The sequence below is a fragment of the Pseudonaja textilis genome, chromosome 13, assembly GCF_049901715.1.
Source record: "Pseudonaja textilis isolate UNSWEBS1 chromosome 13, rPseTex1.2, whole genome shotgun sequence".
Lineage (NCBI taxonomy): Eukaryota > Metazoa > Chordata > Lepidosauria > Squamata > Elapidae > Pseudonaja > Pseudonaja textilis.
This window is the reverse complement of record NC_142002.1, coordinates 5420082-5438992: the sequence shown is the minus strand read 5'-3', so window position 1 is coordinate 5438992 and position 18911 is coordinate 5420082. Positions and strand designations below refer to the sequence as shown.

Below are 18911 nucleotides of genomic sequence, written 5' to 3'. Positions count from 1 at the left end.
ACTTTTTCTAAATTAAAGAAGCTGAACATCTTGCACAACCCAGCAAATGGCTTAATTCAATAACCAGAACAGGCACATTATGCAGATGCTGCACGAGGAGGGATAGTTAAATAACTGCAATGTCTAAATGTATCTGTTTCACCCTTTTATATCCCCGTGAATGGAAAAGAACAAAAAAAAAATTGCCTTAGCAATTAACAGACCTGTTTCATCCCCAACATGTTCCTTGCAGCTTTTAGAGGTGAACATTTTTGTTTTTAATGATCTTCCACCCCCGGTCACTTTCATAAAGAATTTTGTCATGCAAGTTACTTAAGAGAGACGTTAGATTGTAGTCATCCTTTATTGAAACTTTATGTAAAATTTTATTTACATATATACAGGTTTAAAAAGCCCTTATGTCTTATCGTTTTGCTTCTGGTCTGCTTTTTTTTCCTGTTGTTCTTTTTATCTTCCTGTTTCAGATAAACGAAGGGAAACTTTTAAAAAACGAACAACTTAGGATAATCTTTTTTTTTTTTTTAATGAAGTCTATAGTTGACTTCACTGGCTTGATCACATAAATTTTCATACTGGCTTGATTCAGACATTATGCTAAGACCTAAACTACCCTTCTCTCCTGTTTCTCATTGTACAAATTGATTTGAAGTTTTCAGAACACTTTTGGTAGAGCGGGAAAGTTGCTAACTTGACCAGTGGAAAACTGGAAGGAGTCAACCACAACTGACTTGCACAGATCCAGGGATGTTGGAGATAGGATGGGGAAAAGTCAAAATGGCAGCTGCAACCATGATGGGATAGCCTATTTACCCAATGAATCCATTCTGCAGGAATGATAAACTAATAAGCAGTTGGGATTTGCATAACCCATTACACCTCTCAAAACCAACACAAAACCCAAATCAAGGTACTTAATTGTTTAACTGTGATTAAGCGAGTGGCACAAAGACATTTCCCTCAATTACGGAATATAGCCTATTTTCCAGGGTTTGCGTTAAATGTTATAGCTCCAAAATCCAACCAAGGTTGTGCAAATCAATCTGCCAGTAGTTCCCCAGCGACTTGATGAAGTGTGCTTGGTGAACATAGAGGCTTAGGCAGGGGTGTCTACGGGGAAGGTCAAGACAGCACCAGCTCCAATGCCATCAAAAGTCCTGCCCACAATCCAGGTTTCAAGATGCTGTTATTGCTATTTTACGAAGATAAGCTGCACACAAAGGGCAAATCAGGCTTCCCATCTTCCTGGAGATGTTTTTTTCGGGGCTTTTTTTAAACCTAGATGTTGAGAAACACAGACCAGAAAAGAACCAACGCAGAGGAGGAAGAGAAAGCAACAGCATCAGACAGTTCCCAGCCTCTTCTGTTTTCTATCTCGGCAAAGGAACAAGAATTTCCTTCCTACAGATGATTTTCATGGACAAAGTGCTCGTCAATTTTTATTTTATGCAGGGTCTGCTCACAAACATCAAACAGCAGCAGCTGTTGGCGGTACAATCTGTTGCTGTAGAAGACCTCAGGGTGAGGCTTCGTAGTTGCCCAACTCAATGTTGCTGAGTCTGGGAGCATCCCCGCCCCAAAGTCAGTTTTGTGCTTCTGAGTATGAGTTCCTCTGCAAACCACACCAGGAGTTAAGTAGCCAGTGGCTGCATTCGCACAACACTGAAGCAGCTCAGGCAAAGACCGAGCACAAGATGCTGAGAGCGTTTAGTGTTCATCATAGTTAGATTTTCGAAGCTTCAGCCATTTGGATAAACCGAGCCTTTTGGCTGAGTTAATATGCAAACCTCGAAAAAGGCTGATTCCTTTAACCAGGTTAAAGTACGTTGCATGAATCCAGCTAGTCATTATTGCTCACAAATGGCGTGAATGTTTCCAATCTAGTCATTTCATCATACAAATACACACTTTAAATGAGAGCAAATCCCCACCCTCCACACCCCTTTCCATCACTGGTATTAAACACAGTGTGATTTCCCAAGAAGGCCTACAAAATCTTCTCAGGGTTAAGAACAAACCTAATCGTAGCAGCACATCAGAATGATGATGAAGTGTCTTCTTTAAAGGCTAACGCTCCTTGTCCTGCCACCCTTCGCCTCTGAAGACATTTTTGAGATCTTGTTGTGAGGACCTTAGCAGACTGAGGAAGGGGCAGTTCTCCTCAGCTGGGTCTTTTTGTAGAAACTATCTATCCAATACTCTATAAAGAGTCAGAAAAATTAAGGCCACTGAAACATTCCTGTCACAACTCCCACCGTTTTGTTCTACTCTTCAGGATGATGGGATTCACAAAAAGCTGAACATTTCTCCTTGTTAAGGCACCTGGTGAAGATCATCAGCCCTCTATTCCCCTCCCCCACCTCCCCCCGGTAGCCTAAGGTGCACCAAGTGTCATTGCTTGAAGTCAAAAATCCGGTTCCAGTAGTAGAGGAAAGCTGGTGAGTTGCTAGTCCCTATGATAACCAGCAGGAGCAAGTAGAGACTCATCATCACCGCAAAACGATGTGTGGAGAGCCACGATTGACCGGGAAGTCTGAAAGATAGATAGAAGAGAAGAGAATAACAGAGCTAGAAGGGGCCTTGGAGGTCTTCTAGTCCGACCCCCTGCTCAAGCAGGAGACCCTAAACCATTTCAGACAAGTGACAGTCCAGTTTCTTCTTAAAAAGTTCCAATGTTGGAGCATTCACAACTTCTGAAGGCAAGCTGTTCCACTGAGTAACCGTTCTAACTGTCAGGAAATTTCTAGGTTGCTTCTCTCCTTGATTAGTTTCCACCCGTTGCTTCTTGTCCTGCGCTCAGGTGCTGTGGAGAATAGCTTGACTCCCTCTTCTTCGGGGCAGCCCCTGAGATATTAGAACCCCGCTATCGTGTCACCCCTAGTGTCATGCCCCCTTCTGAGTCTGAATCGAAGGAGGAAGACAAACAGCCATCAGGGAGCAGGAAAATGGCTCCTTGGCTGTGGAGGAAACTGGGGAAGGGCAAAGTCAGGCAGGGCAGAGCAGGGAAGAGGTAGAACAAGGGAGAAGGAATTCAGAGGAAGACCCAGGCCCACCTCTCTTCATCCTAGGGCATGCAGGGAAGAATGGAGAAGAGAGCAACGTGAGCTGCGTGGCTTACAAAGGAGGAAAGGGCCCCGATTCCCTTCACCGGGCACACCTGGGGAGGGAGTTTAAAGGAGTGGCAGGTGGGTGGGGCAGTTGTTGGGAACAAATGTTGAGTTGATCTTGTGTTTGGCTGCTGTTATCTGAGTTCCTGGCATCTTCCCAACTGGTTTGATTTACTGCCTTGTTACTTCATTTCTGGAACTCTACGGGATTTAATTATTTTGCCTTGTTGGATTTATACAGTTTTCAGTTTACAACATTTGGACTGGAATATCAGCAGCCAAAGGCTGGTGCAGGTTCGTGGGAGAGTTTTTCTCCAGACCGGAAAGTAACTGGGTAATTGGGGACAAAGTTGGAGCTAATAAAGTAACTCATTCTTATTCTCTGTGTTGCCTTTGTGCCATGCCTGGGTCATCCCACCTAGTCTCTTTTCATCAAACTAGACATACCAAATTCCAGCAACCGTTCTTTGTATGTTTTAGCGTACAGCCCCCAATCACCTTCGTTGCTCTTCTCTGCACTTTTTCTAGAGTCTAAACATCTTTTTTACATTGTAGCGACCAAAATTTGGTGCAGAATTCCAGATGTGGCCTTACCAAGGAATTATAAAGCGGTGTTAACACTTCACGTGATCTTGATTCTATCCCCCAGTTTATGCATTATGTTGGGTTGTGTTGCTTTTTTGGCAGCTGCAGCACACTGCTGGCTCATGTTAAATGTTTGTCTGCTAGGACAATCCCTCTCAGTTACTAATACTGAGCGAGGTGCCATATATACCGTACCTGGGCATTTGGTTTTTCTTGCCTAATTGTAGAACCTTCCTATTTTCACCGTTGAATTTCATTTTGTTAGATAGCGCCCAATGTTCAAGTCGGGGAGAAAGAACGCAGACTATCCCTGCCTCCATCCACCAAAAGCGTGAATTATGTTTCAGGCCTCACGTTCTACTCCCAATTCTGTACAAACAATACAGGGGCAGATTCCTCTTCCCCCTCCCAAAAAGATGCAGTTGGCTGATTTTAAAGACAAACTAAAAACTCAATTTAGGGAACAATTTAGTGTCTCTCCCTTTCAGATCAGTCTACTGGAGATGGTTGTTTAAAAATTTGAAAGTTGAAACCAGAGGTTTTTCTTTGAACAAACCATTGGAAAAGAGTCATAGAATTTTGCTTTTTTATATGATAACTGTAATAAGATTAATATATGTGCAAAGGTGGAAAGATTCAGCATAATGCAGGTTTGAGGAACGGCTGGCCAAGTTCACAGAACTTGCTAAATTGGCTTCTTCAATCAGAAGAAAGTGGACAGTTACATTTACTGCTAGCTGGAAACCTCTTATTGGCTTTTTTCGCTTGGAACAGAAAAATGTTGTAGGATTTATGGTTCGGAGATAGAGAGAATAGACTGTAAAAAGGTATGTGGTTACCTTAAGAGTAAGAAGCAAACTTATAATTGTACTTATAACTGCTGAAAAAGAATATTGGACAAGAGGGGCAAAGTCTGAACAGGGAGTCCTTGATTTACGACTGCAATTGAGCCCCAAATTTCTGTTGCTAAGCAAGGAAGTCGTTAAGTGAGATTTGCCCCATTTTACGATCTTTCTTGCCACAGTGAATCATTGCAGCTGTTAAGTGAGTAATAACAATAGCTCTTGTAGCTTCAAAGTGCTTTACAGCCCTCTCTAAGCTGTTTACAGTGTCAGCATCTTACCCTCAACGATTTGGGTCCGCATTTTACCGAACTTAAAGGATGGAAGGCTGAGTCAACCTTGAGCCGGTCAGGCTCAAACTCCTGGCAGTGGGCAGAGTGAGCTTGCAATACTGCATTCTAACTACAGAGAAGGGAGGGAGGGAAGGAAGCAATAGCACTCAGACCTACTGAATATACCGCATCAGAGTGCTTTACAGACTTCTCTAAGTGATTTACAAATCAGCAAATTGCACCTAACCATCTGGGTCCTCATTTTATAGCCCTAGGAAGGATGGAAGGCTAAGTCAACCTTGAACCGATCAGGATTGAACTCCTGAGAGGGGGAATGCAGAGTTGAGTCAGCTTGCAATACTGCATTCTAACCACTGCACTACTACAGCTAAGTAACATGGTTGCTAAGTGAATCAGGCTTCCCTGTGGACTTTGCTTGTCAGGAGGTCGCAAAAGGGGATCACATGAACCCGAGAGGCTGCCACCGTCACAAATATGAATCAATTGCCAAGGCTCTGAATTTTGATCACGTGACCACGGGGATGCTGCAACAGCTGTAACTCTGAAAAACGGCCACGAGCCACTTTTTTCAGTGCCACTAAACAAACTGTTATAAGTCGACAACTAGTAGTATCCTGATGGTACAATGTATGTTTCATCATTGCTTTATGCAAAAGGTTACAGCTGCCCTGGGTCATACTTTCATCTTTGCGGTCCTAAGAACTAGTAGTTTGACTTAAAATAAGGAGAGGAAACCCGATTCCGTAAAAGCTCAGTTCTGCAGCCAGTTTTCTTCAGCTGTGTGACAACTCTACCGCCATGATGGTTTCATCCACCTTTATGCCTTGGTTGGAGCCATGGTGGCGCACTGGTTAAATGCAGAACTGCAGGTTAATTCTGTCAACTGACAGTTCGATCCTGACCAGCTCAAGACTGACTCAGCCTTCCATCCTTCTGAGGTCAGTAAAACTGAGGACGCAGATTGTTGATGACTCTGTAAACCATTTAGAGAGGGCTGTAAAGCACTGCAAAGCGGTATATAAGCCTAAGTGCTGTTGCTATCTTCCTCTTTTGCTGTCTCTTTCATGCTTTTCTGAGTTTTTGAGCCATGATGATCGGAGAAGCTTCAGTCATGCCCTGAAGGTTCTTCACTCCTAGGATAGTGAAGTCCACAAGGGGGAAGGAAGGGACACTCACCTTCGGTGCTGCCTCTGCGAATATACTAGCAAATATTTCACCCGTATCAGCTGATTGTTTGTAACGACAAAATATTTCTGAGGGACATCACCCCCTTCGCTGTTCTTCACCCTGGCTCTCTTCCTGTCAATTTCTCTAGAGTCTGCAAAAAAAAAAGAAAGAAAGAAAGAAAGAAAGGAGTAAGACTCTGTTTGAAACTGAGAAAAGAAACGGAGATTCTTGTGAGCAAAGAATAGTTCGACTGAGGGCTGCCTTGTAAGTTAGGTAGAAGGTCCAAAACTTTTGAAGAACCTCGAAGAGCTTAAGATGAGGCCGTGGCTGAGCAGATCATTGCAAAAGGAAGGGGAGGATTTTTTCCTGCCACGTGTACCTTCAGCGCACAAACTCCTAAATTCAGATCAGCAAGTGGCTATGGCTATATTCAGTTTGGTCAACGTGTTGAAACAACAAATTCTCAGGGAGGGACGGAGGATATGTCTATGCATTCAGCAGCAATCCAGCTCGACCTTCCTTGTCAATGAGTTGTGCAAATCCAGGCTTAAAATATTTGGGGTCGAAGATCTTGGAGAACTGAGTTCTGGTTAGGCAGTTGTAAGTTTACATGCAGCAAGAATCACTTGCCCTCAATGGGTAACAAGGCGGCCAGGTTTCTCAGACAAGGTAGTTGAGAAGGCAAGCCGTGCATTTTGAATGGGAAGACTTGAAAAGTCAGCAGTGAGCGCTAAAACTCAGTTGCGCCAATTCCATTAAGCATGAAGTTGTCACGTACAGGAAATCAGGAAATCCAAGCAGTTCAAATGAATATAGAGGTTTATGGCAAGCTTAAGCTCGCCATAATCTGAATTACTAACGGTTCAAGCAAATTGGCGGTAGATAAAAAATATTCAAGGCAGGCTGGACTCAGATCTCTTGTGGGTGCGAAGGGACTCGAGACTGGTGACACATTTGACTCCTCCCCCCCCTGAGCCTGGTCATCTCCTACAGATGTCACATTCCTGCCAGCTTCCCCACCGACTTTGCTTGTAGGAAGCTAGAAGTGAAAATCACAATCAAGTGACCACTGGGATGTTGCAACCTAAGCAGATGGACCGGCCATCAGTCCCTTTGTTCACCACCACCACTGTATCTTTGAACGGTGGCTGGAGAACTAGTTAATGAAAAACTTCTTCCTGACAACGAGAGGTACAATTGAGGGCCCCAAGTTGGGGGAAAAAAACTCTTCTTTCTGAGACTCACCTTTTTTCTTCACTTGGCACTTGACATCTGGATGATCAATGACCTCACAAACTGCAACACAGCTGAGAATTGGGCCCATTGCGCTTCGCTGCCAGCCCAGACTGTGCGGGCTGTAGAGGAGGGCCAGGCTTAAGTCGCTGGTCAGATAGGTGCCTTCCCCAAATAAGGAGGTCTGAAAAACACCAGAAAGAGCGCTATCTCCTTGCCCAAAGAAAAATTCCAGGGCTCTTTCCATATATTATCCCTGGATTTTTAAATAGAGATATATATTCCACCGACCATATGTCCTTTATTATATAGGACAATCCTTATTTCAGAGAGCTTTTTACATTTTTTTATTTTCTTGGTTTTGCTCTTGAAATTTTCCTTTGTAGGGCAAAGGGATAAACATAATTATTTTTTTAAAAAAATCTCTTTCAATTTGCCCTTTTTTCAGAAAGTGTGGGAATCCAGGAGTTGTAGACTGCTGGAGAGAGGACAATATAAGAAAAATAGGACCTTCACACAAAAGGCCTGTTGCCCACCTATCTTAAAGTTTCACCCCTTTTTCGGGGAGTGGGGGAATTCAAGAAATTCCAGATTGCTGGCCTGTTGGTCATTTTATTTAAAGTAAGGACAAGAACTTAACATCCCACTCATCTGGATTTCCCAGAAGTCTCTACAACAGAGACTTAAGAGCAGCTCTTGGGCCTAAGGCTGTATGGGGTTCGGTCAACTTTGCAAGGTAGTCCAAGAAGTAATTACGCCTGTCAAGACTGACTCGAACCTTCACCTATTATTCCTTTTTCCTTGCAGGATGACAAAGAATTGGTGTGTGTGTGGGAGTGGTGGTGGACTGGAATGCGAGATGGTAGGAAGCATGGCTGGTTTCCACGAGACCTAACTCCCCCTTCTCAAGGACACCCAGAGGAGATGCCACACCATGGCTGGCTGGCTCCCAAAACAAAATGGACAGAAGTGATTGATGGACATAATGGACCGCGGGTGGCCCGTGGGGAAAAGAGAAATGAACTAAGCGTGCGTTTGCACGGGAAGCTCAGAGCTCGTTTCACTTCTTCTGTGTCAGCGTGGATTTATTCAGTAAAGTTTATACTCTTGGTAAAATAATGTCCCGGGAGTTTCTTTTTCTGGATTCACCAACTGGAGAGTTGACAACGCCAAGATGAACTAAGTTTACTTTATTGTAAGATGACATTCACAGAATCTTGCAAGCCTTGTCCCCCACATCCCCTTTACAGTCCAAGAAACTAGAGAGGGTTTCTCCTCAGATGTTTCCCAACCCTTCTCTCCTCAATTCATTCTGTGAGCTAAGCTGCCTTTTATCTGACCGTTCTTCTAGGGATCGTCCCCGTTTCCCAAGGTCATGCCCACAAACCATTGTAACTCCCCAAAGAGCCACCTGGTTTGCTAACCTAGCAGAGAGGATGCTGCCCCAGAACCAGGGATGGTGCAGTGGTTAGAATGCAGCATTGCAGGCTAACTCTACCCACTGCCAGCAGTTGAATCCTGACTGGCTCAAAGTTGACTCAGCCTTCCATCCTTCCGAGGTCAGTAAAATGAGGTCCCAGATTGTTGGAGGCAAGAGGCTGACTCCGCAAACCGCTCAGAGAGAGGGCTGTAAAAGCACTATGAAGCAGTATGTAAGTCTAAGTAGCTTTTGGACTGAGCGAGATCCACCTTCCTCTCCGCCTTGGATGCAAACCAAGCTCATTCCTTACCCTGTTCAAATGGCACTGCAACCCGTTGTGCATGATGGAATGGAAGTTCTCCAAGCGGCTCCCGTGGAAGGCGTAGATGAGGTCTCTCCCCGCCTGAGTATCCTCAAATTTGGCGTTCATTTCTTTGCAGTAGGTGATTTCAAAGAGGAAGTCTGGCACTGGGACAGGCATGCTGGGAGCTCCCGTCAGTTCCCGGATCGTCTCATACTTGAAGAACATCAAAACATAGGAAAGTTATTTATACGGAAGTTTCCTCTCTTTCTCTCTTTTGCTTTTAAGCCCTTCAGGATCTTCAGGTTACACACGAAGGAAGGAGCCACAGAACTGTACCCCCTCCCCAAAACTGGGAGTGGGTCGGTTTGTCAATGGTTATTGGGGCCCTCAAGAGCATGTCAAGGACTGATGGTCACGATAGAACAGTGACATCCTTTTTGGTTCCCTTGACACCTTGCTTGCAAGTCACCAGGGACTTTCAATTTCCAGCTGGCTTCCCCATTGACCTTGCTTGTGGGAAGCCAGGAGGAAGTTGCAAGGAACTCCTCACTTAACCACCCGCAATCCTCCTTGAACAGCAGCAACCAAGACTGCAAGGTTTACCGCTACTAAACAAGGCAGTATTGTGGCATTGCACTTTTCAACTGCATCACTTGGTGATGGAAAATGAGGTCCTTTGAATTTGCAAGTAGCCCTCATTAATAACAATAATTTTGTCATTAATGAGGACTACTTGCAAATTCGAAGTGATTTGGTCACAACTCAAGCCGAGTGGGGGAAAAGCTACCCTAAGGAATTATTTAAATGACCAAAAAGAACCATTTTGGAGTTGGCTCCACCCAGTGTTTTTTTTTTCCAACTGGGTTTTTTCCACTGCTCCAAATACAGGTAGACTTCGACTTATAATAGTTCGTTTAGTGACACTGAAAAGAGTGACTTATGATTTTTCACACTTATGACCGTTGCAGCATCCCCATGGTCACGTGGTTTACATTTGGATGCTTAACAACCGACTCAGATTTATGACAATTGCAGTGTTCAGGAGTCACGTGATCCCCTTTCGCAACCTTCTGACAAGCAAAGACAACGGGGGAATCAGACTCACTTAACAACTGTGTGACTAACTTAACTGCAGGAATTCACTTAACAACTGTGACAAGAAAAGTGATAAAAAGAAGCAAAACTCCCTTAAGAAATTACTCACTTAACATAAATTTTGTGCTCAATTATGGTTGTAAGTTGAGGATTACCTTTACCTATAGTACAGGTATAGCCTTCCCTGTCCAGTGTGGTGGCCTAGAGGTGGAGCGCTTGCCTCACAATCAGAAGGCTGTGAGTTCGATCCTAGGTAGAGGCTAATATTTGGAATTAACTCTCCTGCTCAAACAGGGGGTTAGACTAGATGACCTCCAATGTCCCTTCCAACTCTGTTATTCTATGTCCAATTCTAGGGCATGGTGCTTATCTCTGCTTCTTAGTCAAGGAAGCCAGCATTGATATTTCTGTGATCATGTGGCCAAGCATGACTATAAGCCGAGGCACATGGAACGCTCTTACCTTCCCGCCTAAATGGTACCTATTTATCTACTTGCATTTGCATACTTTTGAACTACTAGGAGCTGAGGCAAGAATGGGAGCTCAATCCATCATGCAGGACTCAGGCCTTTGAACTGCCAACCTTCCAGTCGACAAGCCCAGAATCTTTAACACTAGCCCACCCTTATTTAGTAGCTGGACACTAATGCAAAGCTAAGCATTTTGTTTCAACACCGCCTAACTGTTTAAGATGATCCTAGCTTAGTTTTTTTGCAGAAAAACCAAAGGTTTCTCCATTCTAAGTGCTCGGGTCTCAAACCAGGCTGTCAGCTCTTCAACTGACAAACTCAGCGTCTTTAACTGCTGAGCCATCATCCCCCTTCAAGGGAAAAGACTGACAGTCTGGCTTTCTGGACCATCATAAAGGAACATTTTTGGCTTCCTTTCTACTCCATTTTTCTTCATTGCCCCAAATCTTGACAGGACATCCAATCTCTCCTCTTATTAAAATCAATGCTATGCAAACCCTTTTGCTATTGTCTCTGCAACTGGCGCTGATCGCTACAGCCCACTCCCTGGGCTTAATTTTTAACTAAATCCCAAAGGCAACATACTTTTTTTATGGGGGGGGGGTGTTTCTTTGCAAAATAAAATAGTGAAAAACAACAACAACCAACTCAACTCTTCCCAGATGCATTTCAGCTCTCAAAACAGCCTTTGACTTGACTTCTCTGAGTTGGGTCTTTCTTCCATCCAGGAAAATTCTCACCTTGTTTTTGTTGGTGGAGTGGATGCACCAGGCCTTAGAGGACAGGATCCAGTGAAACAGCTCCAAGGTTCTTTGGTCAGGATTTTGGGGAGAATCCAAGAGTTCTTGCAAGCTCCCTAATGCACTTGTATCTGCAAGCTGAGAAAGGAACACAGGAAAAGGATGGATAGAGCTTTTCTACATAATCTCACATCCCAAGAGACCTCTGGTGGTACAAAGAAAACATGCAAAAAAATAATTTCTTACAATTCAAGGGTATGCAGCTTTGAAACATAAAGTGAGCCAAGTTTGGCTCCCGGACTCATGAGCAAATTAAGATAGTTCTTTTTTTTTTTGTGAATTGGGAATTTGAATTAAAAACTTTGGACGCTGGCAATGTTAGTCCCCTTCTATAAGTTTGCCAAGAGAATTGTCTGGATTTCCTCATAAAGCTCATGATGCTCTATGATTCAATTTAGGAGTAAGAATTTTTTTTTTGCTGTATAATTTTAATGTTATTTGGATTGTTTGATCTGTATGTTTTATATGTTTTAGAACAGTAAATTTAAATATATACATACATACATACACACACACACACATATATTCAAGATAATGAAAAGGGAAAATTGCAGGGGGGGAATCAAAAAAGAAAAACGGTGAAAAATGACAAAAAAGGAGAGGGGAGGAGAATGGAGAGGAGAGGGAGAAGAAAGAAATGACGGGGGGGAGGGGAGGATTGACTTCTAACTTTTTTTAGTACAACAGATAAGAGATAATCAGAGTTGAAGGGACCTTGTAGGTCATCTAGTCCAACCCCCCGCCCAAACAGGAGACCCTACACCATTTCTGACAAATGGCAGTCCAATCTCTTTTTGAAGGTCTCAAGTGATGGCGCTCCCACAACTTCCGAAGGCAACTTCTGTTCCATTTATTGATTGCTCTCACTGTCAGAAAGTTTCTCCTTATTTCCAGGTTGAATCTCTCCTTGTTCAGTTTCCATCCATTATTCCTTGTCTGGCCTACAGGCGCTTTAGAAGATAGCTTGACCCCCTTCCTCCTCTCTGGGGCAGCCCCTCCCTCAAATATTGGAAGACTGCTCTCATGTCTCCCCTGGTCCTTCTCTTTACTAGACTAGTCAAGCCCAGTTCCTGCAACCGTACATTGTATGTTTTAGCCTCCAGTCCCCTAATCATCCTGGTTGCTCTTCTCTGTACTTTTTCTCGAGTCTCAACATCTTTTTTATAATGTGGTGAACAAAACTGGATGTAGGACTCTAGGTGTGGCCTTACTAAGGCTTAATAGACTGGTATTAGTACTTCCCTTGATCTGGATTGTATCCCTCTGTTAATACAGTTTAGGATTGCATTAGCTTTTTTGGCTGCTTCTGCACACTGCTGGCTCATATTTAGCTGGTTGTCCACTAAGACTCCAAGATCCCTCTCACAGTTTGAGCCTGGTTTCACCCAGTCTATATGTGTCCTTTTGGTTTTTCTTGCCTAAGTGTAGGACTTTACTTTTCTCTACATTGAATTTCATTTTGTTAGATAGGGCCCAGTGTTCTAGTCTGTCAAGATCCATCTGGATCCTGAGCCTATCTTCTTGGGTGTTAGCTATTCCTGCCAGCTTAGTATCATCTGCAAATTTGGTAAGTTCCCCTTCTATTTCCTCATCTAAGTCGTTAATGAAGATATTGAAGAGTCCTGGGCCTAAGACAGAACCTTGTGGCACCCCACTGCTTACTTCCCTCCATGTAGACTTAGACCCATTAAGTACTACTTGTTGAGTTCGGTTTGTCAGCCAGTTGCGAGTCCATCTTGTGGTGGTGCTATCTATTCCACCTTTTTCTAGCTTACTAAGAAGTAGGTTGTGATCTACTTTGTCAAATGCCTTGCTGAAATCTAAATATATTATGTCCACAGTAATTTGCTGGTCTACTAATTTAGTCACTGTACAAATTGTACAAGTACAACTATATAATAAAATAACCTCTTACACAAAGATATAACAGAAAACACAGAAACTTTTATGTACAAATATGCAGATTAAACAATCCCAATAACATTAAAAAGGGGGAATTCTGGGAGTGGAATCCACAAGTCTTAAAGCTGTCCAGTTTGAAGACCCCTGATTTAGTCACTACAGCACCTAAAAAAGTGACTGATGACCATTTTTCACAGTTCCAACCACTGCAGCATCCAGAGTGATCAAAATTCAGACACTTGGCAACGGATTCGTGTTTACAACGGTTGCAGTGTCCTGGGGTGACATGTTCACCTTTTTTGATCTTCTGACAGGCAAATATATGTGGGTACGTGCATAATTTTGTATTTATCTTGTCATGTTTATGTTTATATTAGAGGTGGAGACCCTTTCGAGAGCTGCACACAATGTAATTTCATTTTAACGTATGCCGATTAAGTGTACATTCAAAGCGACAATAAAGTTATTCTAAGTCAAATCAAATGAGGAAGCTAGATTCACTCAACAACCGTGTTACTAACTTAAAAACAGCAGGGGTTCACATAAAACGGTGGCAAGAAAAGGCATAAAATGAGGCAAAACTTATTAACTCTCTTCCTTAGCAGTGGAAATCAGCTCAATCAAGAATTACCTACGGTATATATAATGTATCTGGGGAAGCACACAGACTGTGTTTTGTTAACCCAGCTTTTGAGCGCCAAGCATTGTTGGAATGCAAGAATTATTTCTCTTCCTGTCCATCAAATAGGGAACACGGTGACTCTGCGGTCGAAAGGGTGCACAGTACCAATTAAATTAACACCTGCACCTCAAAGGGACTTCTGAAATTCCGTATGGGTCCAACCATCTGAGCTGGGCTCTTCTGACAAAGAGGGGATAAAGAAATCCTTGGCTCTCTTCCAAGCAGCAGGCCCAACAATTTCCTTGGAAGGCCATTCACAACATTACTTAAAAGATGAAGGTTGGCTGGCAGAGGTTCAAGGGCACGGCTCTTTGATAAACTAGTCTGGCTACTTGTTTTTGGAAAGGTGTTAATGAGAACGGAGAGAAGCAAGTGGGGGCTTCAAACCATTTAGAACAGGGGTGTCCAACCTTGGCAACTTTAAGACTTGTGGACTTCTACTCCCAGAATTCCTCAGCCAGCAAAGCTGGCTGAGGAATTCTGAAAGTTGAAGTCCACAAGTCTTAAAGTTGTCAAGGTTGGATACCCCTGGCTTAGAACATCACACCATCAGTTCCCAGATTCAAATTTTGCATTTCTCCCCCACTTCTGCATATTACAAAGGCTTTCCAGCCAGTGGTTTCTCAGTGGGAAGAAGTGGTGATAATCTCTGATCACCAGCTAAGACCAGACCCCGCCCCCCAATGTCCTGGAGTTTTGTGGTCACCTTTTGCAAACTTATTTATATATTTATATTTATTTTTCAAATGTATTGGCTGCCCATCTTACCACAGGGTTAACTTGATTTCTGACAAAGTCACCAAACTGTGAAAAATATAATTTGGGTGGGAATATTCCCATTATTTAGTAACTGGATGGGCCAGGATTTGTTATCCCAGATTTCCTCTTTCTGCAGCTTCTTTGGCTGCCTATGTTTTGGCTTGGGAGAAAAAAAAGAAAATGTTAAAAAGGAGGGACCTTCCATGGGGTTTTTTCGATTGTGGTGCCACCGTTGCCAGTAAAGATGACAGAATTTTTGGGAAAATTGGGGAAGGATCTCCTATTTCTTGAGAAATTCAGAAAAGGTGTCCATCTAGTTTCTCTAACCTGCAAATCTGGTGGAAAACTTCAAAATAAATGAGTTGCAGGTGAACTACCCTATAAAGCCCATGAGAATGCAAGTCTGTTTTCCACAGACAGGGAATCAAAAGTCTGCGGAAAATATGATAAAAGAAATATATATTTGATTTTACATGTATTAACTGCAGCCAGAATTGTATTTGCACAACAATGGAAAAGTGATGAGAACCCAACAGATGAGGGTATAAATATTATATTGTTATAATAGTATTAATATTGTGATGAATATCACTGTAAACTTCTTGATTATGGTTGCCTAAAAATAATTGCACCCAGACAACACAGTTTGATTGAAATTGAATTTTTACGTTATATAAATAAAACAAATAAAACATGAGAAAAAAAGTCAACATTTCTTCCAAGCTGTTTACAAGAATTCCCGCTCTCCAATCTCTACTCCAGGGGTCTCCAACCTTGGCAACTTTAAGACTTGTGGACTTGAACTCCAAGAATTCCTCAGTCAGCTGAGGAAGTCCACAAGTCTTAAAAGTTGCCAAGGTTGGAGACCCCGGCTCTACTCTGTAATATTAATCCTGACCGTGAGCAGAATTCCTGGTCTCAGCCCATCAGATCAGGGAGGCAGGGAATATTGCACATCCCTGCTCCTAAGGAGGTACATCTGGCGGGACCCAGAAGAAGGACTTTCTCTGTGGTGGCTCCTTCCCTTTGGAAGGTCTTACCTGCAGAGATCAGACTGGACCCCACTTTGACACCCAAAGACCGGACCCACCACTTTGCAAGGCCCCGAAGATCTGGTGTTGCCAACGGGCCTGGAGAACCAGAGTGGTATGGAGCCATCAAATGGTTTATTGACTGATGGGAGGTCAGTAAAAATGAGGACTCGAGATTGTTGGGGGCAACGTGCTGCCTCTGTAAACTGCTTAGAGAGGGCTGTAAAGCACTGTGAAGCAGTATATAAGTCTAAGGGATATGGCTATATTAAGTTTTTCTTTTTGTAAGTTGCCCAGAGTCACGGAGAATATATACACCTCCTAAATAAATAAATTTCAGAGGTTCAGTGTAAGGCTCAGCAAGCATGAAAGAGACCATCTTTCTGGCCACAATCGATTAAAAAAAATGCCATTTTGGAATTGGCTCGATAGTTAACTCGCTGTCTGCTTCCTGCCAGCCTAGACTGAGCCAGTGGGACTCCAACCTGCCATATCTGGCTCAGAAGATCAACAGCTCCATGAGGCTTGAGCCGCACCTTCCTACTCTCCAGGACCCCCCCTCCGTCCATGCCCCCAACCCACGGGTCACTGCCTGGCCCGGTGGGAGCAACTCACCAGAGCCTCAAAATCCTTGCTGTCCTCTGAGGAATAATGTCCTGGGAACGGCCGGAGGACAGAGTCCCTCTTGTAGCTTTGCAAGGCGGAAGCAAAAAGGCTGCATTTCAGGTCAGCAGCCAAGAGGTCCTTCCGGATGATCTCTCGTACCCCTTCTGTGGTGGGGGCAGCGTTGTCATGGCTTGGTGCTGGCATCCCCAGGAGGCCCTGCTGAGGATGAGAAGAAAAAGAGGAGGAGGAGGAGAAAGAAGATAGAGAAGAGAAGGAAAAGGAGGAGGAGAAAGAGAAGATAGAGGAGAAAGGAGGAAGAAGGAAAAGAAGAGAAGAGAAGAAAGAGAAGGAAAAGGAGGAGAGAAAGAGAAGATAGAGAAGAAAGGAGAAGAGAAGGAAAAGAAGAAAAGAAAGAGAAGGAAAAGGAGGAGAAAGAGGAGAAGATAGAGAAGAGAAGGAAAAGGAGTAAGAGGAGAAAGTGAAGATGGAGAAGAAAGGAGGAGGAAGGAAAAGGAGACAGAGGAGGAGGAGATAGAGAAGATAAAGAAAGGAGGAGGAGGAGGAAGGAAAAGAAGAGGAGAGAGAAAGAGAAAGAAAAGGAGAAAGAGGAGGAGAGAGCGAGAAGGAGAAAAGAAAGAAGAAGAGAAGAAAAGAAGAGGAATGAAGAGGAAGAGGGGGCTCAGCACAGAAGGCAGGCTGCATTTAGGCCCCCTCCCCACCCCACCCCTTTTCCAACAGTCCTCGGACCCACCAGGTTGGTGTTCAACAGGCAAGGCTGTGCCGCCCACCCTCCCTGCCGCCTGCAACCGCCTCCCTCCATTACCGGGAGGGGCAATCCCTATCTGAAAGGGTCTCCCCCCCCTCTGCCAGGCCAGACCCTCGAGGACAGGAGGACATCCAACCGGTCGAGCCTCCATCAGATTCTACGTGAATCAGATTCTTCCCTGGCGAACTTCTGCCGGTCGGGGGGGGCTGAACTCACGGGCTGCCTGCCGGGGTCCTCGTCCCCTTGTTGAGGGCCAGGGGCGGGTCTCCTGTCTCTTTCTCACCCCGACGCTTCGGGCTACCGCACAGCCTCCGCCCGGGAGAAACAACTTGCTCCGTCTCCCTTCCGAGACCATTCCCAGGTCCTCACTGGGCATGCGCGGTAAATCTCAGCCACGCTCGCCAACAGCTGTTGATGACGCACACCCCTTGGGGAGCATGCGCACTAGCGTCAAGTGAAGCCTCTCGAGAGCCCCTTTAACCGGCCTTCCCGGTACAAGGAATATCCCAACGGCCGGCAGTCTCGGACATGCGCAGTTATCAGAAGCTAAAGCGCAACGGTTGGGGAAGGCGCATTGATTCCGAGCATGCTCAGTAGCAGCGGGTGAAGCTTTGCTTTTGCCCTGTTTTGTTTCCACGTGGCAGGGGACTTGCATCCTGGTTCAGGTTTGAGCCGATGCAGTGCATTAAATCAGTTTATTTTAAACATGGCTTGTTGAGTGCACGAAGCTGTTAGCTTCACACATAATGTAAGGGGGCGTGCATAAGCGCACCAGCGTACCTACCGTCCCTGTCCTACTGTTCCCATTTATTCGTACTCGTTTATTATGTATATATTTACACCCATTTATACTTATATGTTATGTTCATACTTTTTTTCTCATACGTGCTTGGAAAGCTAAACTAAATAAATGACTAATAAAATAATGCAAAGGCAGCACCATGGTGTTTGGCTTAGCCTTATCATTAAGTGCAAAATGTACCGGTTTATAATGCTACACTTGAAATAACTACATCCGGCTTTGGTCGTCACTATATAAAAAAGGTGTTGGAATTCTAGAAAGAATGCAAAGGAGAGCAACAAAGATGATTAGGGGCCTGGAAGCTAAAATATGAAGAACGGTTACAGGAATTGAGTATGTCTAATTTAATGAAAAAACGGAGTAGGTTGACATGATAGCAGTGTTCCGATATTTGAGGGGCTGCCACAAAGAAGTTTGCAGATTAACAGAGTTGGAAGAAAACTTAACCTATTCTCCAAAGCACCAGAAGGTAGGATAAGAAGCAATGGGTGGAAACCAATCAAAGAGGGAAGCAACCTGGAGCTAAGGAGCAATTTCCTGACAGAACAATTAATCAGTGGAACCACTTGCCTCCAAAAGTTGTTCGTACTCCAACACTGAAGGTTTTTAAGAAGAGGTTGCACAGCCACTTGTCTGAAAAGGTATAGGTTTCCTGATTGAGCAGGGGGGTGGACTAGAAGATCTCCAAGGTTCCTTCCAATGGAATGGAGTGGAATAGAATCTTCTTGATTCATTTCCATCCATTGATTCTTGTCCTGCCTTCCTTTGGAGAATAGCTTGGCTCCCTCTTCTTTGTGGATATTGGAACGCTGCTATCATGTCTCCCCTAGTCCTTCTTTTCATCAGACTAGACATACCCAGTTCCAGCAACCGTTCTTTACATGTTTTAGCCTCTAGTCCCCTCATCATCTTTGTTGCTTTTCTCTGAACTCTTTCTACAGTCTCAATATCTTTTTTACAAAAGTGGATGCAGTATTCCAAGTGTGGTCTTACCAAGGCATTATTTATTTTATTTCTTTCTTTATTGAATCTATATTGCCACTTACTCGC

The 18911-nt window shown here is 43.9% G+C and overlaps 1 protein-coding gene across 6 annotated transcripts; it reads right to left on the bottom strand.

Annotated features, from left to right (window-relative positions):
- Positions 1-324: 324 nt before the first annotated feature.
- Positions 325-17550, bottom strand: PARP16 (poly(ADP-ribose) polymerase family member 16). Of its 6 annotated transcripts, none has more exons than XM_087941286.1 (7): positions 17429-17550; positions 16303-16509; positions 11254-11391; positions 8955-9161; positions 7237-7408; positions 6001-6142; positions 325-2530 (listed from the first exon to the last, which is right to left on the bottom strand). In XM_087941286.1, the coding sequence occupies exons 2-7, from the start codon at positions 16495-16497 to the stop codon at positions 2389-2391; spliced, it is 996 nt and encodes a 331-aa protein (XP_087797412.1). In that variant the 5' UTR covers positions 16498-16509; positions 17429-17550; the 3' UTR covers positions 325-2388. The 6 variants fall into 6 exon arrangements, with proteins under 6 accessions (XP_087797412.1, XP_087797413.1, XP_087797416.1 ...); XM_087941287.1 differs by having other exon boundaries at positions 16303-16512; positions 17429-17542; XM_087941290.1 differs by having other exon boundaries at positions 17505-17530.
- Between the last annotated feature and the right edge of the window lie 1361 nt (positions 17551-18911).

Bases quoted from the DNA above. Each gene is read 5' to 3' on its own strand.
- PARP16 (XM_087941284.1), bottom strand. The intron at 9,162-11,253 runs GTGAGAATTTTC...ATGTTCTTCAAG, and splicing joins ACTCCACCAACAAAAACAAG to TATGAGACGATCCGGGAACT. The intron at 7,409-8,954 runs GTAAGGAATGAG...GGTGTTTTTCAG, and splicing joins TGCAGTGCCATTTGAACAGG to ACCTCCTTATTTGGGGAAGG.